The following is a 23,204-nucleotide window of genomic DNA, read 5'->3' as shown; positions in this document are numbered from 1 at the left end:
TGCTGGCAGCCATTCAAGTTGTTTTGCATAAATTTGAGCATGAGGCAGTGTTTTCACAACATCTTTCCCTTTTTATTGTGGTTTAAGTAAGCAGTGCAAATATTTGAATTACATTTTCTGATATAACCAAGTCTGCAGAAAGGACAATGGCTAACAAAACTCTGGAAAACTTTGAAACCATTTTTTAAAATTCCTTCTCAGACCTGGTCTTTTTTCCTTTCTGAATCCTGAATCTTATTGTTAGATAAACCTAGTTATATTAAAAAGAGAAATCCGTATTATGATATTTCTAGTACTTTTAGTTTGTATTTTCTGTACTGACAGTATACCGATAGTGAGTTTACAAAGGTGAACAGTCTAGTATGACTAAAGATGTGACAAAAGTTTTTCAAATTATTGCCAAATACGCTGCTTTTCTACCATTAAAAAAAAAAAACCCTCAACTCAGATTTTAAAGTTTTAAATGCCAAGTTAAAATAATTATGAATCTACTGTTCCCTAGTTCCATCCACTACCTGTTTTGGATCTGGGTTTTGCCCTTAAATACCTATTCTATCAGAATGAACTGGGTTACCATGCCCCATCTCTTTATGTTCCTCTTGACATTTACTCCATGTTTTCTTTTTCTAAATAAGCTTTTCCTTTCTGTTTTCAAAATTGAATACTTTTCTCATCTTAGCCAAGCACCTATTTTCACTCTTTCTTCTGATGGTTGATAAAGTCACCCACACTCAATTCTTTCTCCAATACTATATTCAAAAGTGTAATTGTTTCCATCCACTTACATTTTCCTCTGCTCTGAGAGCTCTACTAATGTTTCTTCCTCACTGATGGCCTAACCCAAAAGAAAATGCTTGCCCTCACATGGCATATCCAAAGTTACATCAGATCTGCTATGGCTCAGGTATAGGACAACAAAGAGACATATCACATGACATAAGGGACAACTACACTAACACTTCAGAATTGGAAGAAACACATCGTCAAGACCTAAAAGATATGACTTATACTTTTTCATACATTACATGACAATCCAAAGTCAGTGAAACTACACAGAGTGTTTCTCACTGTCACCAATGGTTTGTGCAGCTTATAACACGGAGAGTATAGAGTAAATCCAAAGACTGGGCCAAGAAGATAAAATAGCACATTGTACTACGTTCTGAAGTGAGACATAAAATAATTTAGGTACTGATATTTAAGTGAAAGTCAGAAGGATTCTATTTATGGGTAACGACATAGTTTCTGATTTAGCATTACTGTTCAAGATGCAGGGATCTTCCTGGGCTAGTACATGTATCTGGAAAGAGGAGGGAGATTCTTAAAATATAGCATAGCATCAATTTAGCAACATTCAAGTGATAGCACACATCATATGATAGTTCAATGTGTTTATAACTAGAGTTCAGTCATTTTAGAGTCAGAGTTCAGTCACTCTCCAATAATAGAGTGATAGCTACATATTTGTTACACATATATGAATCCTATTATTACTATATTTTGGTAATAGGTCCTTAAATAGACATTACAGAAAGTAAAGCAATTTGTTATACTTACTTTTACTTTACATTTTTTATAAATTAGGAGTTGATGAAATTATCTACTCATATTAATTTCAATATATTAATATTTGCATTTAAAGATCAGCACAACATTGTTAAGCTACAAAAGTTAAATCGTAGTTATTCTTTACACATTGTCTAGGAGTGATTCAGGTTTTATTTCCTGCTGAAATGGTGTGACTCAAGATTTCAGAAAAATAAGTGGTAAAACACACACTGAAATGCACAACTTTAAAATGTGCATTTTGTGCACACACAGTTACAAAAACAAAAATATTTTATGTTATCATTAACTCAAAGCAACCTAATTATGGACCACGTTGCTTGATAGGATTTTAGTTCATGAAGCTTCAGATTTTGTTCTCTTGATAAAAGCACCCTTGAATATCATTTTTAAGCCTGACAATTATTTTCCTGTAAAGAAGATGTTATATATATCAAAAATAGAACTTCAAGTTTTCTATAGAATTACCTTGTAACGTTAAACGATGGTATCATTAGCATATAATTATAACATATATAATTATACATACATGATATGTTATATACTTTCGACATCTCCCCTGTATATGAGTGTCAGGTATAGACTATTAACAAAGCCAGGTAAAATTAAAGTAGACCTATTATCATTATTACCTTTTTAACTTACGATTTATTTTTCATTTTTGGATCGAATTTTGTACAATGGAAGCATACCAGAAATAAGTCAACAATAGATGGTTAAGAAGAGGCAAAAAGATAATTGTTCCATCTTGCCTGGTGAACTCTTAAATCAACAAAGGAGGCCGCCCCTCTGGCTAATCACCCAGTGTGGGTTCTGCGCCTGACAGGAAAGCACAGAAGTGCATCTCTGCTGCGGGGAGATTTCTCTTGTTTTCTAATTCAAACATTTGCAACACAAAGTGAATAAACCTGAAAAATGCCAACTAAGAAGTTGGGTATCTGTATTTTGGAGTGATATTTAGAATTAAGTTAGTCATGAAAATATTCTGTACCAATAACTGTGCAGTTATCGTTTCCGTACGCTGCCAACAAGGCAGACAGATGCAGAGGAAACGTCCTTACAATTTTCTGGAATGTAGACACGAAGCGCAAATTGAACCTCTGGCAGATGGCTGAAAAGGTGACTTGACAATGAGTTTGAAACAATTAAAGTGATATTCTCATGCATTCATTTCCACAATTTTATTCATTTCGAGGAAAGCCCAGATGATTGGAACATGGACATAAAGGAGGACAACCTAAGACTGCGAGTTTCATCTTCCGAAAGGTTGCATTTATAAGCAGGCTGCCCGAGGCTGCGCCTTCTTTCTCATTCTTTGCATCCAGGAGGCTGGAGGGTCTTGCAGCCTACCCCAGCTCCCCCACACTCCAACCCCATAAGGAAGGGCCACCGCCGCCCCTTGTTTAGTAATCCTTGGGTTTTCTGATCACTATCCTCTAGGCCAGCGATCGGATTCACCTCTTCTTTCTCGTCCCTACGGGCAACCAAGGCCATCAGGGGCCCTGGTCCCGAACGTGAGTAGCGAGATATTCACAATAAGGAACTAAGTGTGGACTCTCAGGGGTTGCGCTCGCCATCCAGGGACTGAAAGAGACCTGCGGGATGATTTTCTCCTTTCCTCTAGTCAGGACAAGGGGCGTGGATTCGGTTCAATTTTTCTGCTTTGGTCAATGGGAAGATGAAATAGAAAAATTCCCTTTCACTCGCAACACTGACTTAGGGGCTATCTAGCTAGAAGGCTGGCAAATTGAAAAACGGCGGGGGGCAAAAGGGACGACTGGGGTCTCTGTTTACCGCTTCTCTCATCCCTGGACTCAGGTTAGGTTAAATTTCCAGCGACGTGTGTGCTTGAAAGCAGACAGGTGGGGTTCTTGGAAACAACATATAGCAGAGTTTCTGAGCCCCAGAAGGACCTTAAAACAGGAGTTCCTGAGCCCTGAATAAGAGGCTACCTCGGGTAAAGCGATTGATGTCTGTGCGGTGAGGCTGGGAAGGGAAGGCATTGTTGACCTTTTGGGGAGCAAGTGAATAACTCAGTCGAGTTGATGAACTGACGTTCTTTCTGAAAGGGGTCGTCTCCTGGGCCCCTTTTCTTTTCTCAGTCGGCCTTTAGCAGGTAGGGAGGCAGGGCAAATTCTTCTCTCAATGTGAAGTCACAAAGAAGTGATGAGTTTTAACAGTATGGATCTTAAGTCGTAGATAATTCTAAACACACCCGCGCCAGAGTTCACACCCTTGTTCCTCTCCACGGAGTCGGAGCAGACAGCGACCTTCAAAATTGTCTCTAAAATCCCTCTCGAACTGACTGGGCACTTACTGGGATTTGAGGGGTTTTTCTTCAGCTTCCAAACTACTATTACGCGCAGAATATACTGGTAGTTGCCAGCAATGATTGCCCCCCATCTCTTTTTAAAAGTAGCCCCCGTCCACGCACCATTCAGCTTACACTGAACTGTCCCGACATGCCTTAGCCGTCAGTTTAATTCACAAAGTAGCTGTAACTCTTGACATCACCTCCGCAGCCCACCCGAGGACTCCTTTCCAGGACACCTTATGAGGCTGTTTTTCGAGCGCTGAATTCTGAGACTTAAAGGAAGGTTACTTGAGGCATCCTGGTAGATTTCCGGGCTTCCAACTCCCTCCCCTGCTTGGCTGGTAATTTTCTGCTGCTCCACCTCCTCCCCCACTTGACCTCCTCCAAGGTACCTTCGCCTCCCCTCCCCCGCTCATTCCCAGTAAATCTCCAGCGGGTGGGGGAAATCAACCCTTTGGCGCTAAACTCTGAGCTGCCCGTTGGACACGATTGCAGTGGGGGAAATGGTGTCCGTCCTTTCAGAAAGAATGATCAACTAGATGGAGGTAACTTGCTCCACGTTTCCCGAGATCTCAGGAGGACCTATGAGTGTTTTGCTAGATTCAGGGCAAATGTAGATTTCAGCTGAACCGCTCAGGACTTGAGAGATAACTATTTCACTCTCCGGACTGCAACCACTTCCGCGAGAATCTGATACATTTAATGAAGGCTTTGCCAGATGTACGGGTCAGCGCGTCCTTGGCCCAGCACAACTTAGGTCAGCACACTGCACTCACTAGCACCAACCTGGGATCCACGCAGCAGAACTCGGTTAAAAATCGTCTTTCGTGGTCACTTAGGAGTTCTAGGGGGCAGGGGGAAACAAGAAAAAGGTTTCACTTGACACTGCCGGCCGCTTTTGGTAAGTCATAGCAAATACTTTCAGAAGCACAATTTTAAAGGGAGAATCCAAATTTCCGTCCTCGCTCGGCCGAACTCCCTGCAATCAGCTGCAGACCATCGCAGGCTCAGGACTGAACTGAGGTTTGTGGCTTCGCAGCTGCCCCGATGCAATGCCGGGAGCATGAAATTCTATCTCGGCTGAGAACCGAGCAACAGACCGCACAAGAACAGTGCCTTCTGGCCTGTCATCTGCCAAGAAATACCAGGAACGCTAGTGTCAGAAACAACTACCTGAACCCAGAAAGTAAGGCTAGGAAGCTCTGTGTGCAAAGAAAATTCTTGCTAATTCACCCAGACTGTTTTAACCGGTTAATAAAGCAACTGACACTCAACAAAACCACAATCGCAGCAGGAGTCCTAGGCATCAAAATAAGAATCACAACTAAAGGTTTGTTGTTGTTGTTAACAACTGCCTTTATTATCATTGCTTAGTATTTTTTTAAGTAAAAGGAAAGAAAAAGAGATAATCATTTCATACCCAGTGGTATCTCTTCCTTTTCTCCGAAATTAGAGCACAGATTCTCTTGATTGTTCCTCAATAAGCCACCACCACCAATGGGAAGAGAGGCAAATTGGTTCTAAACACCCACACCCCGTTCCGGTGGAATATAGTTAATCCTAACTCCTTTAAAACGCACATAATTTTATCTGACCCTTGGACATGATTAAAGATACTGAGGGCTTATATAGCCTTATTCTACATGACTAGAGACTACACATAAAAGATAAAAACGGGAAAAGGGATACATATGCATCTACTCAATATCCATTTTTAGAGGTAAATAAAATGTTCCTGTTTCACTTTGGCCCCCAAACTATATACGATTGTGGACATCAGAAAATATAAACCCTTCAGGTATATATATATTTTCATCTGAATACCTTACTCAGTGAAACTAGCAGTGTAACTGTTATTCTACTCTTTCAAACCTGATTCTGATGTGAGCTAAACATATAGCATCATCTCCCTGGGAACAAATTCCCAAATTTATACCTTCATTGGAAAGCTGATCAAAGCCCCTCTTCCCTTCCCAATCTTGGTTAAATGAGAAGGAATAAGTTGTCTGTTTGTGACTTCCCAAAGAACCAACTTAAAATTCATTTGTATGTGCCAGAGGTTATTGGGAGATCAATAAATGCTAAATGTGTAATTTTACCTTTCAATTGGAATTAAAACCTATTCAGATTTTTGAAGGTAGCTTGGGAGCATGATGTTTGTTCAGGAATCTGTATCTGACATTAAGTTTGATGTGGAATGTTTAAATTGTAATTAAAGCAGAGAAAGCAACAGTATACAAAAACACAGGTCTAAGAGCCCACCAGGAGGTTGAGTGTTAACAGCCACATTTTGGAAGTTGTATACGAGTGCACATGGGGAGATGCCACAGACGCCAGAGGAACTTACGTTTCAGTATCCCTTTTATATTGAAAGACACTGTCGGATATATTGAGGCAGCCTGGAGGTGATGGGGACTATACTTAATAACTACTCATACTCCTCTTTTTCTCAGTAAAGGAACTCAAACCAGAGATTCACACTATTGCCGTTTTCAAGGATATATTTTCGACCTAACAATATACAAAGGTCAAAACGAGTCCATTTTTGAGAGGACAGGGTCTAATCCTCCCTTTGAACACAAGAGGTCGCTCCTGTAATCAAGTATTAAGGAAAAATTGCTAATCAGTTTTATGTATTCTCTAGAAAACAAAATTTTACAGATATATTTGATGTACTAAATCCACATACAGCAATCAGCTGAGGAAATGAGAATAGTCCATGATCAATTTAGAACTTCAAGGTGAGGTAAAACTACAAAGCCTGCTATTCTAACTTGGATTTAAAATATATCATGATACATGCACTGAACTTCAGAGCATGTCCATCATGGTGGGGGTCCCTCAAACGTCTCCTTTTAATGCGGGTATCTTCACCATGCGTCTTGCTTCTATCAGTTTAGGAACTAAGAAAACACTTGTTTACAACAATGGTGCAGAATGAAAAGAAGAAAATGTTGTCTTCACCATTAAGGTGAAATTGCCTGTTACTAAAGGTTTCCCCTAAGCCACATGCCAGTTTTTCTACTTGGAATTGTTATCATCTGCAATAATTCTTTGTAATGCAATAGCTTATTGGTTTAGGGAGTTAAAATACCACACTATGTGTGGGAGGTGGGGGCTGGTTTGAAGGAAGATGGATAGTGAGGGTGCTTTGTGGATCTCAAATATAAGTCATCAGGCTTCTGGTAGCTTCTGGTGTTTAATTCCATCTTATAAACGTGGCATGATAGAATATGACTGGGTAAAACTCTCCATTTTCTGGCATTGTGGTGGTTATCTTTTTTTTACTAGGGTCAACATGTTTATCTATATGGGAAACACGCCCGAATACTGGGAAGATTTGCTTCGTGTTGAGATTATCAGCATCAGCTTTGCAAAAACAGCTTGACAAAAGGCTCCATACATTTAATACCAGAGACTAGAAACAGACACACACACACACACACACACACACACACACACACACAACTGGTAAACTTATCAGCCTAGGTCTATTCAACTTTCACTTTCATACACGCGCTACAAAATAACATAATAAAAATGGAAGGGAAGAGAGATCCAATTTGAAATCCTCCTTGAGAAAAAGCAAAACAAATCAAAACGAGTTCCTGGGGAAGAAAGCCTCAGTTAGGTCAAGAGGAAACTTTTGCATCTTAAATTCCCTTTCTGCTTTGGAGAGGCATTACCCGTTCAAGCTCAGCCAATGCGACCGGCCAGGACTTAAAGCTCTTATCAAGGGTTAGATTTTGCGAAAGATACAAAGAAAGGAGTTTCCTAACACACCGGGTCTTCTCACGGCAACAAGACACCGAAATTAAGCCTACTATGGTTTGTGTCTGTAGGCCTTTTTAGATAAAACTGGCAGTCCCATTAGATAAGAAATGGCTTTTTAGAAGCTTTGGGGGAAGCGCGGGGGTTCTTCGTGGCCTTCCTGTGACTTTGTCTTTGGCAGACTGTAAGAGATGATGGGAACACGTAAGAATGATTGAAAAAGGTTACCGGCGAGTTGCACCCAACAATCTTCTCTCTCCAAGTAGTTTCCTGAGGGAAAATTATTATATATCAACGCCTAGGGACGGGAAATAGATCTTCCACTGTTCTGTAATAAATCCCTCCCTACTCGCGCCCTTACACTAATGCATTGTTTAAAAATCTCCAGTCATGGAGACTTGTCCTTATAATTATCAAAACACCACAGCTAGCTGCACAAGTTTGCTTAAAAACAAAGGGCAGGAGACCAGCAGAGAGAGGAATTGGACAGTATATAAAAACCTTACAAACTTTAGACTACTGAAAGATCATTTCGCTCTTTGGCTTAGGGTTAGTGAACTTCAATTCTAGAGTTTAAACTGAAAAGCAGACCTCGCGGGTCTGAAAGACAAAAAGTCCGCGGAGTCAACTTCATTTTACCCGTGCGTTCCAACCTGCTTGTCCGCAACAGCAAGAAGCGCTTTTCCTCCCACCCCACGTTTTTAGATATCTGAGGTCGGGGAAGACGGAGTTACGGTGTAGCAGTCACGAAACAGTTCCTCTGGGTTTAATCATCCTATTTCCAATTCTTCTTCCCCTAGCGCGCCGAGCGCAGCCAGTTCTGGAGGGAACTCCCCCTCCCGAGCAGCCAAGGCGGGCTAGGCCCCGGGGATGTGCGCCACGGCGTGGGACCAAACCAAGATAAACGCCCTGCTCCAAGTTCCCCCCGTTTCCTAGAGCCCGGGAGGGACCTCGTCAACAGGTAGACCTACCCACCAGCCACTCGCCACGAGCGGCAGAAAGTGAGCCCCGCGCGCAACGCTGCCATTCGGACTGCGGGGACCCCAGGAGCGGAGGGCGGAGGAGTAGCGCGACAGGAGGCGAGGGCGCAGACGGCACGGCCGGGAAGGAACACGGGAGGGGGCAGAAGGAAGAGGAGGGGAAGGAGAGGGAGGCCAGAGCCAGAACAGCCCGGCAGCCCGAGCATCGGGGGAGAACGGGCTGAGCCCGGAGCAAGTTGCCTCGGGAGCCCTAATCCTCTCCCGCGAGCTCGCCGAGCGGTCAGTGGCGCACAGCGGCTGCGAGACTGAAATATGATAATCAGAACAGCTGCGCCGCGCGCCCTGCAGCCAATGGGCGCGGCGCTCGCCTGACGTCCCCGCGCGCTGCGTCAGACCAATGGCGATGGAGCTGAGTTGGAGCAGAGAAGTTTGAGTAAGAGATAAGGAAGAGAGGTGCCCGAGCCGCGCCGAGTCCGCCGCCGCCGCAGCGCCTCCGCTCCACCAACTCCGCCGGCTTAAATTGGACTCCCAGATCCGCGAGGGCGCTGCGCAGCCGAGCAGCGGCTCTTTCAGCTTTGGCAACCCCAGGGGCCACTATTTCCCACTTAGCCACAGCTCCAGCATCCTCTCTGTGGGCTGTTCACCAACTGTACAACCACCATTTCACTGTGGACATTACTCCCTCTTACAGATATGGGAGACATGGGAGATCCACCAAAAAGTAAGAGGCTATTTTACCTTGTGGGGCTCGGTGTGCTGTTCTTGTGCGGGGTTCTCTCTCAGGCACCGGCTGAGGTGCCAAGGGCTCTTTGGAGTTGGAGTCATTGCCTGGAGAAAGAGAAAAGGTGGCTTTTTCTTGTTGCCGCCGCGCCTGCATGCTTACTGTCGGTTCTTATCTTCGGGAAACTGATCGTACCTTGTGTTTGAATTCGCCTGTGTACCCTCCAAAACCCTAGCTTTTTGGTGCTAAGCGGTGATTTCCTCCTGGGGAATCCTGAGCTCTCCGAGAAGGTTATTATGTTGCAAAGGTTTGCCTGCACAGTCAATACCCAGAGATGTGAATTAGCATTAGACTTGCAAAAGAGTGACAACTGTATTTATGCCTGCTCTTGCTAACAATATCCAGTCCTATGTGCTATTTAAGAGCGTGCTTCATGGAAAATATAGACATCCCTGCATTCACTTAACGATTCTAGTCAAAACCTTTTCTTTGACTTGACTTATCCATAATCTTTCCCAATGATTATAGCAAAGAGGAAGGAGGGGGATAAAAAGAAATACAAAATGAGCGGGTTTGATTGCGTGCTAGGCGTACAAATGTAGACTATTCCAATCTGCATTTTACATATATTCCACCTCCTTTAAAAATGAGTTAAGGTTTTGATGGCACACTTCAATTACCATCCCAAAGTGCAATACTCTTAAAAAAAAAAAAAAAAGAAAAAAAAAAAAGAAACCTCACAGAGTACGCCCTATAAGAGAACAGAGAACGACACTAAAAGTGTGTTTATCTCTGTAGGAAGTAAACGCTTAGTCAATCATGTATTTATTTTCATTTCAGAAAAACGTCTGATTTCCCTGTGTGTTGGTTGCGGCAATCAGATTCACGATCAGTATATTCTGAGGGTTTCTCCGGATTTGGAATGGCATGCGGCATGTTTGAAATGTGCGGAGTGTAATCAGTATTTGGACGAGAGCTGTACATGCTTTGTTAGGGATGGGAAAACCTACTGTAAAAGAGATTATATCAGGTATGGCATTTACACTCCTTCCTTAATTTTGTGAGATTTCCCTTACTCTCCCCACTCTTTATGTATTATTTGGTGTGGCTTTGTCTTTTTGTGGTTTGCCTCTGTGGAGTCATGCAAGCCAAAGTTACCCTGTACATGTGTTACAAAAATCAAGCTATGCTGTTCATTTGATTTTTTAGTGGAGAAAAACAAAAACCCTTAACAGTGGTATTCATAATTCTGGGGTATTAAGGCTTGTTTAATTACTCTTGGAATTTATGATGCACAAATTATTTTCCTCTTTCACTCTCCCCTTTACAAAACAAAATTTTTAAAAGATGGAGAAGTTTGGGTCTTTAACTTTAAAATAGGGTCGACTTTTATTGTATAGTGCAGTGTTCTGTTTGTTTTAGTCCTTTTTAAAATTAGTAACTTACAAATTTTTTTGGTGACATCAATGCAATAGGTGAAATAAAAGTTTGACCGAAGCATATTTACAAATGTACTTTGAAAGAGCGAGTACAGGTATTGCTCCTTTTATTTTTTGGGTAAGACTTCCTTCTGAGAAAAATTTAAAACCAACCTAAATATTCCTTGCAGAAAACACCGGAAACTTAATCTTTTTAAATATTAACCCTTTGGTGACATCTAACTGTCTCTTCTTTCTTATCTTATCTGAGCTGATGAATTAGAGCAGATCAAATTGCCCATCATCTGTCTACGAACAATTGGTATATTTAGATAATTGAACAGCTTCCTTTCTCACATTAAAATCTGGTAACTGATAAAATGAGCGAATTGTCCAAATTGACAAGACTGAAACCACATAGGAACTTTCTGAGTTTGGTTTTGTTGTTTTGGAGAGGTTTTTTTTTCCCCCCCTCCAATTTATTCTGCATCAGGCTTTGCTAATCTCAAGTTTTCTCTGACTTGTGTGTATATATCAGAAACTTTGTTTTTTGCCTTAGAAAGCCAGTAGAGTCTCCAAAGAAAATTGTATGTGTTTTATTAACAAACAGAAGAGAGATCACCATCATTATTATGTTAAATAGCAAAATATCACTTTTTAAATGTCTGGTGGCTGTTAACAAGTAATTAATTAGCTTTTGTAAGGCAAATGGTTTCTGAAGCTTGAGAGCTTTTATTAAAGTTTAATTAAGATTTAATATACAGTCACAGTTTGCTCCTGCTCACTTAGTATCCAGCATTTTTTTCTTCTTTTTTATAAATCATGACACGGAGAGGATAATCTTGGTAGATAAAATTAACCTGGTTGGGGGAGGTTAATACTTTAGAGAGGGAGTGAAAGGAAGTAAGGGAAGTCGGGGTACAGGAAGGGGGAGGGATTTTCTAAATTGTGTGGTCACCGCCAAAGTCAAGTCTTCACCCTATGAAATGGAAGATCTCACATTGAGTAGGCGGAGGGAGGAAAAACTTCTGAATCCACCTTCTAACCTCTGACAAATGAGCGTTTTCATGGTTTACTAGATTGGTGTGTAAACGCAAGATTCTAGAGAAGGAGAGTCCACTTCAGGAGTATCTTTACTCCTGTGGAAATAGTATTTTGCTCAATTGCACACAGGTTTGCATGTGCCTACTTCTGGATATACACATTTGTAGAAGGACCTAATCATTTTTACCTTCTCTCCACTCTCTCTCAACTCTCTCTCTCTCTCTCTCTCTCTGTGTGTGTGTGTGTGTGTGTGTAATCTTGTAGTTGTAAAAGCAGAACAGACTGAACAGTTAGATTTCCACATCTCTCGTTGGAGAAGCAGTATGCGTCCTCCTGTTATGTGGATCTTGTCCTCTCTCTCCCATTCTTTCTGTTTGTAGGAATGCCCCAGCTTCTGTTATTCCTGAAAGATGGAGAAGGGGCCAGGGAAGTGCAGCCTAGATGGAACCTATAAAGATTGTCCCTTGGTAAGGAAAGGCCAGCAGTGAGAAAGACCTGAGAAGTGGGTCTTTGCATTTTTTCAGTCTGGTCATGGTTTTCAAGAAAATTGAAATAGAGGTAGATGATTCAACAACTTGAAAAAGATTAGGGAACAGACACAGATTTTAAAAAAAATAATAATAATACAAGGAAGAATGAAGAGGACATGTTCTGTTAACATTGCCGCCTGAAGAAAGTCTATAGTTGGAGAAAGACTGGAAAGTACTTGTGCAAAAGGAGATGTGGAAACGCTCAGAGGTTTCATTTTGTTATTCTGCTTGTTTATTTGTGAGTGTTTGCAAACCGAGTGGGGTGACAATCCCCTTCTCCTACCTCCTTTTTCTTGGAAGGAGGACTTTGTGTTGCAGTTTTAGACATTTCTAGCAGCAGAATTTGGGGGATAGGGAAGTGAAAGTGTGGCTGTCGGTGGCCACCAGAGTCTTTCTGGCTTCCTTCCTGCCGAGATCTGCAAGATCAACCTGGGACTGATGGCTAGAGCAGCAGCCCGAGTCAGGAATCCAATACATTTTCTGTGGTACAGGCTAGGTGTTTTGAACTAAGAGTTACCGCCTAAGACAGAGGTTCATCGGAAAGGAAACGGGAGTAAAAGGGAGGAGGGAGGAAGGGGAAAAGAGAGATGGGGGAAGGAAGAGAGACAGGGAGGGAGAGAGCAGGGTTTCATTTCTGTCCTTCTGTTCCCAGCTTCTGTTTGGAAATGTTGTTTACTTGGGGCGTCTTGCCCGGCATCTTGGACCAGGGAAGTGCCCGCCTGAAGTGACCCCCTCTTCCTGTGCTTCTCTCCCGGCTCTGGGCCTCCCCCGCTACCCCGCCCCGCACAGGTTGTACGGGATCAAATGCGCCAAGTGCAGCATCGGCTTCAGCAAGAACGACTTCGTGATGCGTGCCCGCTCCAAGGTGTATCACATCGAGTGTTTCCGCTGTGTGGCCTGCAGCCGCCAGCTCATCCCTGGGGACGAATTTGCGCTTCGGGAGGACGGTCTCTTCTGCCGAGCAGACCACGATGTGGTGGAGAGAGCCAGTCTGGGCGCTGGCGACCCGCTTAGTCCCCTGCATCCAGCGCGGCCACTGCAAATGGCAGGTACTCCTCTGCCCGGCTCGGGTAGGCAGGCGCCAGGTTAAGCCAGCCTGTGTGCCGGCGGCCAACAACAACCATGGTAGCTACAGGAGTGGTGGTAGTGTTTGCCTGCAGTTAAATGAAGTGTTTTGTATGCAATTTGCTTGCGCTGTGCTCTGCTCCTTTGCAGCAAGGTTCAGTGCACTCACTGTCTCCCTTGATTCCCGGAGCACACCTACACCGTCTGTGTGTCTATATGGTTACACATAAATGTACACCACTTGTGTACACGTGTATACACACGTCCAAACATTACTTCCAGTTCGCTTTGGTCTCCAAACCTTGGCTTGCTGAAAACGGGCTTCAGCTCTCAGCCAGGTATTCTCCTGCTGCCTAATTAAAGGGGCGGAGCCCCGGGTCCCTGGAGCTTCATCCTTTAACCCAATGAAGGAAGCTTAGGTGGCCTGAAGTCATTTAGTCTCCCAAATCCTTTTTCCTTGTGAGTTGCTTCACGGTCGAAAAATTTTTTAAATTTTTTATCTTTTTGTGAGAGACCAAGACTGAAAAGATACAATTTTAAAAACTGCAGGCCATTGCACAGAGCTATAATTTAAAACTGTCAACAAGCTAATCTGCAGTAATTGCCTTTTAAAGGGAGCCTGTTTCTTTAAATCATTCATTCTATATGATTTGGTGAGAATTTCATCTTCAGGCCCATGGTTGTAGCTCTAAATTGACCCCATAGGTGTTGGCCTGACACTAGGGGGTTGTAGAAGGTGCAGGATGTGTATCATATAGATAAGAGGACTCATTCCCAAGGAAGAGGAGTGGAAACCCCGTAAGGTTGGTCAGGACCAAAGTCGTGGGTAAGAAGGTGGACAGTGTTTCCAAACCTGACTTTCTGTCATGAGTAGATCGACTCCTTTGCAGTTTTAAAGTATAAGTTCCCACTAAACACTGAAGGTGAGGAAACTATAGCGCTCCCTTGCCCTTCTGCCTTCTGGCAGCTCTAAGAATTCTGTTCAGGGGGATTTGTGACTAGTGTGCACCGGGGCAAGGCCAGGGGTGGTGCTCCTGTTCAGTGGAGCCTGCACTCTGCTTGCCGGGAAACGCAGAGGAAGCTAAAATACCAGGAGGGAGGCGGGGGACATATCCCAGCCACCGTTTATCTAGAGCCTAGGCAGCTCAACAGAGTTTCCGTTTTCTACTGCTTGGAGTCTGCCCATCTCAGGAACATCCATGTATTACTTTAGATTTAATACGAAGGAAGAGCAAGGATTGGAGATATGGCAGAAATAGCGAAAGTCTTCAGCCCCTTGACATGATTGTCCTCTCGGACTGAAGTTCAAGGTGTGCTGGCAGAGTTCTCAGCCTTCCCTTTGCAGAAATCCCTGCTCGTGTAGTATTTATGGCTGTCCCTGAAGTGCTCTGCGTTCTTCCTTGTACCCTCTGTGGCCTTGGCCCAAGAGAAAATTCTGAGCCTGGAGAGGGTGGTAATCAATGTAACTGGGACCCAGTCTGGGCACAAGGAAACGTGAGAAAGGAGGAGAAACAGTGCTGAAAAATGCCATGCCTGCTGGGAACAGGGGGACAGATTTTAAACCTGCTTCCCTTGGCTAACACTTTGTTGACACGAGGAGGGGCGGGTGCTGCATTCCAGCCCGGGATTACTCAGCATTGACCTCTGCAGATTAGAGAGGAAGATTTTATTCTCCCTTTCACCCTCTTCGCCCCACCTCTGCCGCCCCCTGCTTTGTGTGCCGAGGCTGCAAACACTGGCCATTGTCCTGGAGTGTCTCAGGCGGGCGAGCAAGCGAGCGGGCGGGCGGGCGGGCGGGCAGGCGAGCGAGTTAGCGCAGGCGGGCGGGCGAGCGAGGGCGGGCGGGGAGCGAGCGGCCAGCCCAGCGCTCATGGCGCTCCTTGCCCCGCAGCGGAGCCCATCTCCGCCAGGCAGCCGGCCCTGCGGCCCCATGTCCACAAGCAGCCGGAGAAGACCACCCGCGTGCGGACTGTGCTGAATGAGAAGCAGCTGCACACCTTGCGGACCTGCTATGCCGCAAACCCGCGGCCCGATGCGCTCATGAAGGAGCAACTGGTAGAGATGACGGGCCTCAGTCCCCGTGTGATCCGGGTCTGGTTTCAAAACAAGCGGTGCAAGGACAAGAAGCGAAGCATCATGATGAAGCAACTCCAGCAGCAGCAGCCCAATGACAAAACTGTGAGTGGCTCTGGGGCCAGGCAGGGAATGCGAGGGGGAAGTAGATGCGGCGTGCGAGGTGCGTTCCTGGTGCCCAGTCTGGCCGGCGCGCGGTTTTCGATCCTGCTCCTGGGCAGGAGTTTGGCCGGGACTGCCCCTCATCCCCACCCCCACCCATTCTTGGGGGAGAGGTTACCCGGCTCCGAGTGGGGAAGCTTGGAGGCTCCGTACGCCAGGGGAGCGGCAGCCAGGTCCCAACCTTGTGGGTGGGCTCATGCCCTTCCTCGTCGCCTGTACCTGCGAACCGGAGAAACGTGCTGTCCTCCCCTCCGAGGGCGGGCGGCAACGAGGTTTGGCCCGGGTTTTGCCAACCTTCAGATCGTCAGTTCCTCACATACAGTAGAAGAGGGAGGGATACTAACACCTTGGGTTCCTACCTACATCCAGGGATTCCGTGGGCAGGTCGCCCTGTGAGCCCCCAGGGCGCACTGTACTTTTGAGTAAGGTACAGTGCGCCTTCAGGCTGAGGAGTTCCCCCAAGGTGACCCGCATGCCCAGAGCACCCTCTGCTCCAGGTGAAGCCCAGGCCTCCACAGAGACTCGCACCAGTATCCACTGTTATCTTGGGCCCACGGAAGCACCCACTCTGCAGGCTTCCTGGTGAAGTTAAGCTAGAGTTTCTTTTCTTTCTTTCTTTTTTTTTCTTTTACTGCTTTGGCCCTATTTTTAAATGCCATAAAACCTGCTGTCATTAAACTTGGCAGGCTGGCCAAGACTGGGCCAGGGCACTTTCTGAGTTGGTTAGTGCATAATAGCACAATAGGAACCAGATCCAAATGCTTTGGGGGCGATGGAGTCGGGGGCTGGCGCTTCCTTGAGGAGAACTACTTGGAAAAAATCTGCAGCTTACTGAAACTGCCCAGAAAACCACCCTGTCTAGAGGCAGAAGGGAGAGCCTGCTTACCTCAGCTTTCTAGTTCTGGGAAGCTATGGCCTGAGAAGGCAGAGGGGAGGAATTGGGCTGAGCTGTGAAGGTAAGGGGGAAGAAGAAAGTTAAAGTAGAATTTGGTTTAATAAGGTCCATGCAGACCTAATAGTCCAGCCCACAGAGGCAGAAACACAAAACACAATAAAACAAAACTGAACTCTAGCTAATATCCATAGGTACAGCAGATTAACTGAGTCAATAAAGGCCACTATATAGATAAGATAATACCAGGGTATATTTGCTTAGCCTGTGCAGACAACGGAGGGAGGGAATTTGCTCATTAACATGTTGGGATTGGTGGGGGGGGGGGGCCTATTCACAGAATATCCAGGGGATGACAGGAACTCCCATGGTGGCTGCCAGTCCAGAGAGACACGACGGTGGCTTACAGGCTAACCCAGTGGAGGTACAAAGTTACCAGCCACCTTGGAAAGTACTGAGCGACTTCGCCTTGCAGAGTGACATAGATCAGCCTGCTTTTCAGCAACTGGTAAGTGTCAGCTCCCAGATGGAAGAGGCTGAATTCCCAACAGGGGACTCTGGTTTAACTGTCACACACTGAAAGATTCAGTGGGGAGGGTGCCTTCTTGGGCTCAGGGTTGGGGAGAAACCAAGGAGATGGGTAATGAAGAGAAGGGAGACAAATGCAAGGAAAACGAACCTCTTATGCATCTTTTTTTTTTTTTTTAATGAGACTGCATAATTTGACCATATAGGTTGAATTTTCTATCAATCAGGACTTCTTTGAAGGATTAATTTCAAGGTACCTAACTCTAGGTAGCATGTGCCAGAAGATGTACAGTGTTGGAGAATCATACATCTTAGAATTTTAGAGTTGTCCAGGACTTCAGGAAATCGTCTTGGCATTTCAATCAGCAATTAGTAAGTTTATCCTTCCTGAGCATCTAGAGAATGGGATATATAAGGACCCAAATCAAGGTGATTGTAGTTCATAATCAATGCTATAATACATAATCAGTGTCGTTATCAATAAACAGCAGCCACATGTCTGGGTGCAGTTTTCAAATATATCAATAAAGATTATTCAAATAGATCAATACTTTTTGTTACGGTATCTGTTGCTGGGAATGTCTTAATCTAAAATGTAGAATCGTTTAAACGTTTTCAAGTGTATGAGTTCAAATGTCATAGAGACACACACCTTGTACCATGTATAGCAAAAGGGACATGAGCTCTACCAATCAGAAGTAAAGTGTTTAATCTGTGAAAACCTTAACATGTTTTCCACATCCAGTGAAGAGAAAATTAATTCACTTTTTGCCTACAAAAGGCGTAAAGAGTCAAGATGAGTAAGAACAATAAATATATATCCTTCGTAATATGCTGTATTTATATATATATATGATTTTTTTTCTTGAAGAGTAATCAGCCTTATAGAATCTTGTTTCATAAAATGTAAAGATGTATCCCGAAACCTTGTTCCCTTTTTTGGAAATGAACCTTTAGTTGAGGTTAGCTTTTTACCCTCATATTTACCTGAAGGGTATTTGCTTTCTCAATGTCAACAGTTAGGTAATTGGCCAGAGGCAAGTGGTTAAAAGGGCTTGGCCCCAGGCTGGTGTTTGCAAATGCTAAGTGGGTACAGAGGCTAGAAGTCCCTTAATCTCATATTGGAAAAATTTACTGTAGAAAGAAATGTAGGCTCTGGAACTAGGAAAAAAAAATTATTTTAAGGCCATTAATCTGTTGAGTTATTTGAACGAAACCTGAATCACAGAAGGAAGCTAAGGGGAGGGTTCAGGGCAGCCAAATGTTTGCACTTTCTGAAACTTTAGTGTCAGATGAGAGCTGTGGAAGGGAAGCTGAGGCAGGGGTGTGCATGGTTAGAGAAGGTTTACAACAGCAGTACAATGTGTTTATGGTTAAAGAAGGAGTCAGATATTTAAGAAGAAGTCAGATATTAGGGTTAAAAGAAGGAATCAGAATGGGATTATGTCATAATATATGGGTCTCATTTTGGAAGGAAGAGCCTGATGTAAAGAGAGAGAGAGAGAGAAAGGCCAAAAGGCAGGAGGACCAACAAGGAAGAATGCCCAAGCTATGAGCCTGCTGAGGAGTTTATCTTTGTTCTGTGGAGCCTTCTCTCAATCTCCCGTCAAAGGATCTGAGCCTGTTAACGGATTTTTCAACTGAAGAAGAGAGTCTTTGATGCCTAGAGACTGAGAGCTCGCCTACTCCCAGGGCAATATGTAGCCAGCAGGATAATTTTATCTTGAGCATGCATAGTAGAGTTGTGATGCCATTTTACAGTGGGAAACACATTTGTTCTTAAATAATTTAGTGTAACATAATGTTGGAATTTCAGTTTCAGTTAAAACAGAGATCTTTTGGAAGATGGGAAAGCGAGAGGATTTCTTCTCAAGTTTTTCTCCTCTAGGCTTTCTCTAAGCTTATTAAAATTCAGTTATCTATGTGGGTATCTTTACATATCTATCTACACAAACATTTCCACATACACAATATGATGAGTTTATAATCTTTTTATGAATACTATTCCAGTGTCCTTTATTTATTTCTCAACCTTCTATGCAGGTCAATTTTTCAGAAGGAGGACCGGGCTCTAATTCCACTGGCAGTGAAGTAGCATCAATGTCCTCTCAACTTCCAGATACACCTAACAGCATGGTAGCCAGTCCTATTGAGGCATGAGGAACATTCATTCTGTATTTTTTTTTTCCCTGTTGGAGAAAGTGGGAAATTATAATGTTGAACTCTGAAATGAAAGTATTTAACAACCCAGTCAATGAAAACTGAATCAAGAAATGAATGCTCCATGAAATGCACGAAGTCTGTTTTAATGACAAGGTGATATGGTAGCAACACTGTGAAGACAATCATGGGATTTTACTAGAATTGAACAACAAACAAAACGCAAAACCCAGTATATGCTATTCAATGATCTTAGAAGTACTGAGAAAAATAAAAAGACGTTTTTAAAACGTAAAGGATTTATATTCAAGGATCTCAAAAAAAGCATTTTCATTTCACTGCACATCTAGAGAAAAACAAAAATAGAAAATTTTCTAGTCCATCCTAATCTGAATGGTGCTGTCATTGCCTTGCCAAACAGGAGCTCCAGCAAAAGCGCAGGAAGAGAGACTGGCCTCCTTGGCTGAAAGAGTCCTTTCAGAAAGGTGGAGCTGCATTGGTTTGCGATGTTTTAAGTTGACTTTAACAAGGGGTTAGTTGAAATCCTGGGTCTCTTGGCCTATCTTGTAGCTGGTTTATTTTTTACTTTGCCCCCTCCCCCCTTTTTTTGAGATCCATCCTTTATCAAGAAGTCTGAAGCGACTTTAAAGGTTTTTGAATTCAGATTTAAAAACCAACTTATAAAGCATTGCAACAAGGTTACCTCTATTTTGCCACAAGCGTCTCGGGATTGTGTTTGACTTGTGTCTGTCCAAGAACTTTTCCCCCAAAGATGTGTATAGTTATTGGTTTAAATGACTGTTTTTTCTCTCTATGGAAATAAAAAGGAAAAAAAGGAAAATTTTTTTGTTTGCTCTTGCATTGCAAAAATTATAAAGTAATTTATTATTTATTGTCGGAAGACTTGCCACTTTTCATGTCATTTGACATTTTTTGTTTGCTGAAGTTAAAAAAAAAGATAAAGGTTGTATGGTGGTCTTTGAATTATATGTCTAATTCTGTGTGTTTTGTCTTTTTCTTAAATATTATGTGAAATCAAAGCGCCATATGTAGAATTATATCTTCAGGACTATTTCACTAATAAACATTTGGCATAGATAAATAAATAAACACAGTGATCCAGGGTTCCTCTTTTATGTTTACAAACAAGCTATTCAAATGTCTGAAAGTAAGGATTGCATGTGAATTGGAGTAAACTGACACACAATTGGAGCGATGTTGTATTGCAAATAGTTAAGGTTGAGTTTGCAAGTTTGGGTTTCAATAGTTGGATCAAAGTTGGTTGGAAACCCCTTAGCTCTCAGCTATGATAATGCTACTGGTTTTGTGAAAATGAGATGCTGTTCTCTGTCCTGACCCCTCTTTCCTTCCCCCAATCTCTTCCTTGCCGTACCCCACCCATCCACCTACCCCAAATAGGAAAATGGTCTTCTTTAAAATGGCTTTTGATTCAGAGTCACTGTTTTATTTTTTTTAGAATAAGTGATTTATACCAAAGGCTCCTGCTTGGGATTGTTGAAATGACCTGTATGTCAAATATATAAGCTCTTGGTAAAAGAGAGGCTTTCTGCCTAGCCAGTGAGGTATGACCATTATTTACCAGTGGCGGCTGTCAGCCGATTGAGAAATGCTGCTGTATTTGTGCAAAAGGAACAGTCCTAGAGAAGAGAGTATGCTCTGCAATTCCCAGAGCAGTCAGTGTATGCATTTTCTTGCCTCTTCTCCCCTCTCCCACCTCCGATTTGTCCCTTCCGCAAGTCCAATTTCAAAAATCTTGGGAAAGATGACTGGCTATGGGGAGAAACACGGCATATATTCTGTTGGGAAACCACCTTTTATGGGGTGGGGTAGCAGGTCGTGTGCTTTGCTGAACCCATCAGCTATCAGAGTCACGGGCATGCTCTCTGGGATAGACTATTCCCCCGCTGCTCCCCGCCGCTCCCCCCCGCCCCCAGCAATAGTTCAAGTGCTAGAGCCAGAACCCTGGAAAAGATAAATGGCACTGCCTGAAATTGGGCTTCTTGGTGCTTCTTCGTTTGCTGGCGTCGGATTAGGATTTGGGTCTCCACCCTGTTCCCTCGCCTCCCTTTACCCCCACCCCAGGATGATGCTTTGACTCTGGAAACTGCATTCATTTGTATGCGCGAGTGTAATGCCGTTTTCAGTACCTGACAATTCTTAATAAATGTGAAAGCTAAAGTACCCTAATCGTGTGTCGTGTGGCATACCCCTCCGGGCTCGATAGGGTGAGGTGGAGGCTATGCCCCCCAGCTCTCAAGTTGCTTTCACCCTCTCCAAACGTGCCGCAAGTCTGGAAGCCAGCCTCAATTAGGCTTTTGTTTGGGTTGGTTCTACATAACGGGTTAATTGCAGGCTCTAACGTGGGGGCAGAGAGAAAACAAACTTTGCATTGAAAATGTTACAGTGCATTAGACATGCCCGTTGATTACTTTGATTGTTGTGTCTAATTCTTGACAGAGGGGTAATAATTTGGCCAGTGGTAATAACGGCTTGCAGTCTTCTGCTGAGAAAAACAAGAGTTGTGTCTTATCTCACATGGATCTTCTCCGGGAAAGGTTTTGTTTGTTTGTTTGTTTGTTGTTGTTGTTGTTTTTAACTCAGATCTCCCTCCTCTAATCTCTTGCCAAGGGACTTTACTGTTTTAGCTTCCCATTCACTATTTCTATTGTTCTCTTTTTTCCTTTTTCCTCACCATCATAGCTGAAATGGCAACTAATATGCATGTGTAAGGAGGGCAGGTTCAATGTGAATATTGGTGTCATGCCTGCAAAGTTATTGAGAGTCCAAGCCTTCCTTACTTGGAAAACACCGGACCCGCTTCCCCAGCCATAGCCTCTGGTGGACTCAAAAATGTTAGGGACTAGAGATGGAAAACACTTTCTTTAGGGTTTGAATGCAATAGAGGTACTTAAGGGAGGCACCCATCTTTGTGAAGCTTTTTCCTCCTCGAATTGATTTCTAAGATTAAGAATATGTTTACATGTTTTGGTGGGGAGCGGTGATGTTTTACATATATAGATGTCAGTCTATTCTGAAGTCCATTGCTTGAATTTAACCACAATAATTTAGGGAGGGGGTGATGAATGATTTGGTTTCACTTGCTAGATTCAAGATATTTGTTGCCTGGTGGCTGAGAATGGACTAATGAGTCAATAGCATTCTAGTTCTTTCATTTTTTTATATGAAGGTGTGTCTTCCTTCCCCTTTTAGACTCCTCAGCCTGCACTCTAAAATGTGTAGCAGAAATGTCATTTTGTTCGCAAATCATCTCTTGCATACTCTCCTCTTCTCTGCACACCTCTGAAGACTGAGTTTTGAGCTCTGCTTTTGTAATGAAATTCCTCTTGTTCGTTATTATCTCTGATCGTCCCTCCCTTATTACTCTGAATTCTTCCTTCTGGACATTATGATTCATTTCCTCCAGCTTCTGCAAGCTAAAATTTAATGCAGCTAAAAACATCTAGTATGCTCCCCTTAAATCAGAAAATTAATATCAGTATACATAGTCTTAAAGACAGGATATTCTTTCCCCTATAGTTTCAGCACAATACTGTCTTCCATTTCAGCCTATTTTCCCTCTATCCCATTCATGAAATGAACTTGGGTTTTCTTACAAATCAAAAAAATTCTTTTCTAAGTTAGAATCATATTTAAAGATTTTTTTCTCCTTTGAAACAAGGTTTCTGGCTACTCATAATTCTGTGTGGGTATGTGTACCCACTTGCCCATTGACAACTTTCTTGGAGTTCAAGATTAAATAGATGACTTTGTGATGCTTGGCTGCTATTCACCCTGATCAACTTGTTAAACTCATAATGTTGACCTCTCTTCTGGTGTATCTTATCCTTTTGAAAGTAGCTAAAAAGACAGTGTGCTTTCAGGTTACCTTGGAAGTGCTTTGTATTTCCCTAGCACCTTGAATTTTAAGTCATAAGATCGATCTCATGAAATGTAACTGT

The 23,204-nt window shown here is 43.2% G+C and overlaps 1 protein-coding gene across 1 annotated transcript; it reads left to right on the top strand.

The window, feature by feature from the left end:
* Nucleotides 1–8,296: 8,296 nt before the first annotated feature.
* On the top strand, nucleotides 8,297–20,330 carry ISL1 (ISL LIM homeobox 1). Its single transcript, XM_050794097.1, has 6 exons — nucleotides 8,297–9,352; nucleotides 10,193–10,382; nucleotides 13,134–13,393; nucleotides 15,301–15,587; nucleotides 16,877–17,044; nucleotides 19,108–20,330. Exons 1-6 carry the CDS (start codon nucleotides 9,325–9,327, stop codon nucleotides 19,222–19,224), a joined length of 1,050 nt encoding a protein of 349 aa, XP_050650054.1. The 5' UTR covers nucleotides 8,297–9,324; the 3' UTR covers nucleotides 19,225–20,330.
* The last annotated feature ends 2,874 nt before the right edge of the window (nucleotides 20,331–23,204 follow it).

This window comes from Macaca thibetana, chromosome 6 (genome assembly GCF_024542745.1).
Source record: "Macaca thibetana thibetana isolate TM-01 chromosome 6, ASM2454274v1, whole genome shotgun sequence".
In the NCBI taxonomy this organism is placed as follows: Eukaryota; Metazoa; Chordata; class Mammalia; order Primates; family Cercopithecidae; genus Macaca; species Macaca thibetana.
Note: the sequence above shows the minus strand (reverse complement) of the source record. Positions and strands in the feature narration are given on the sequence as shown.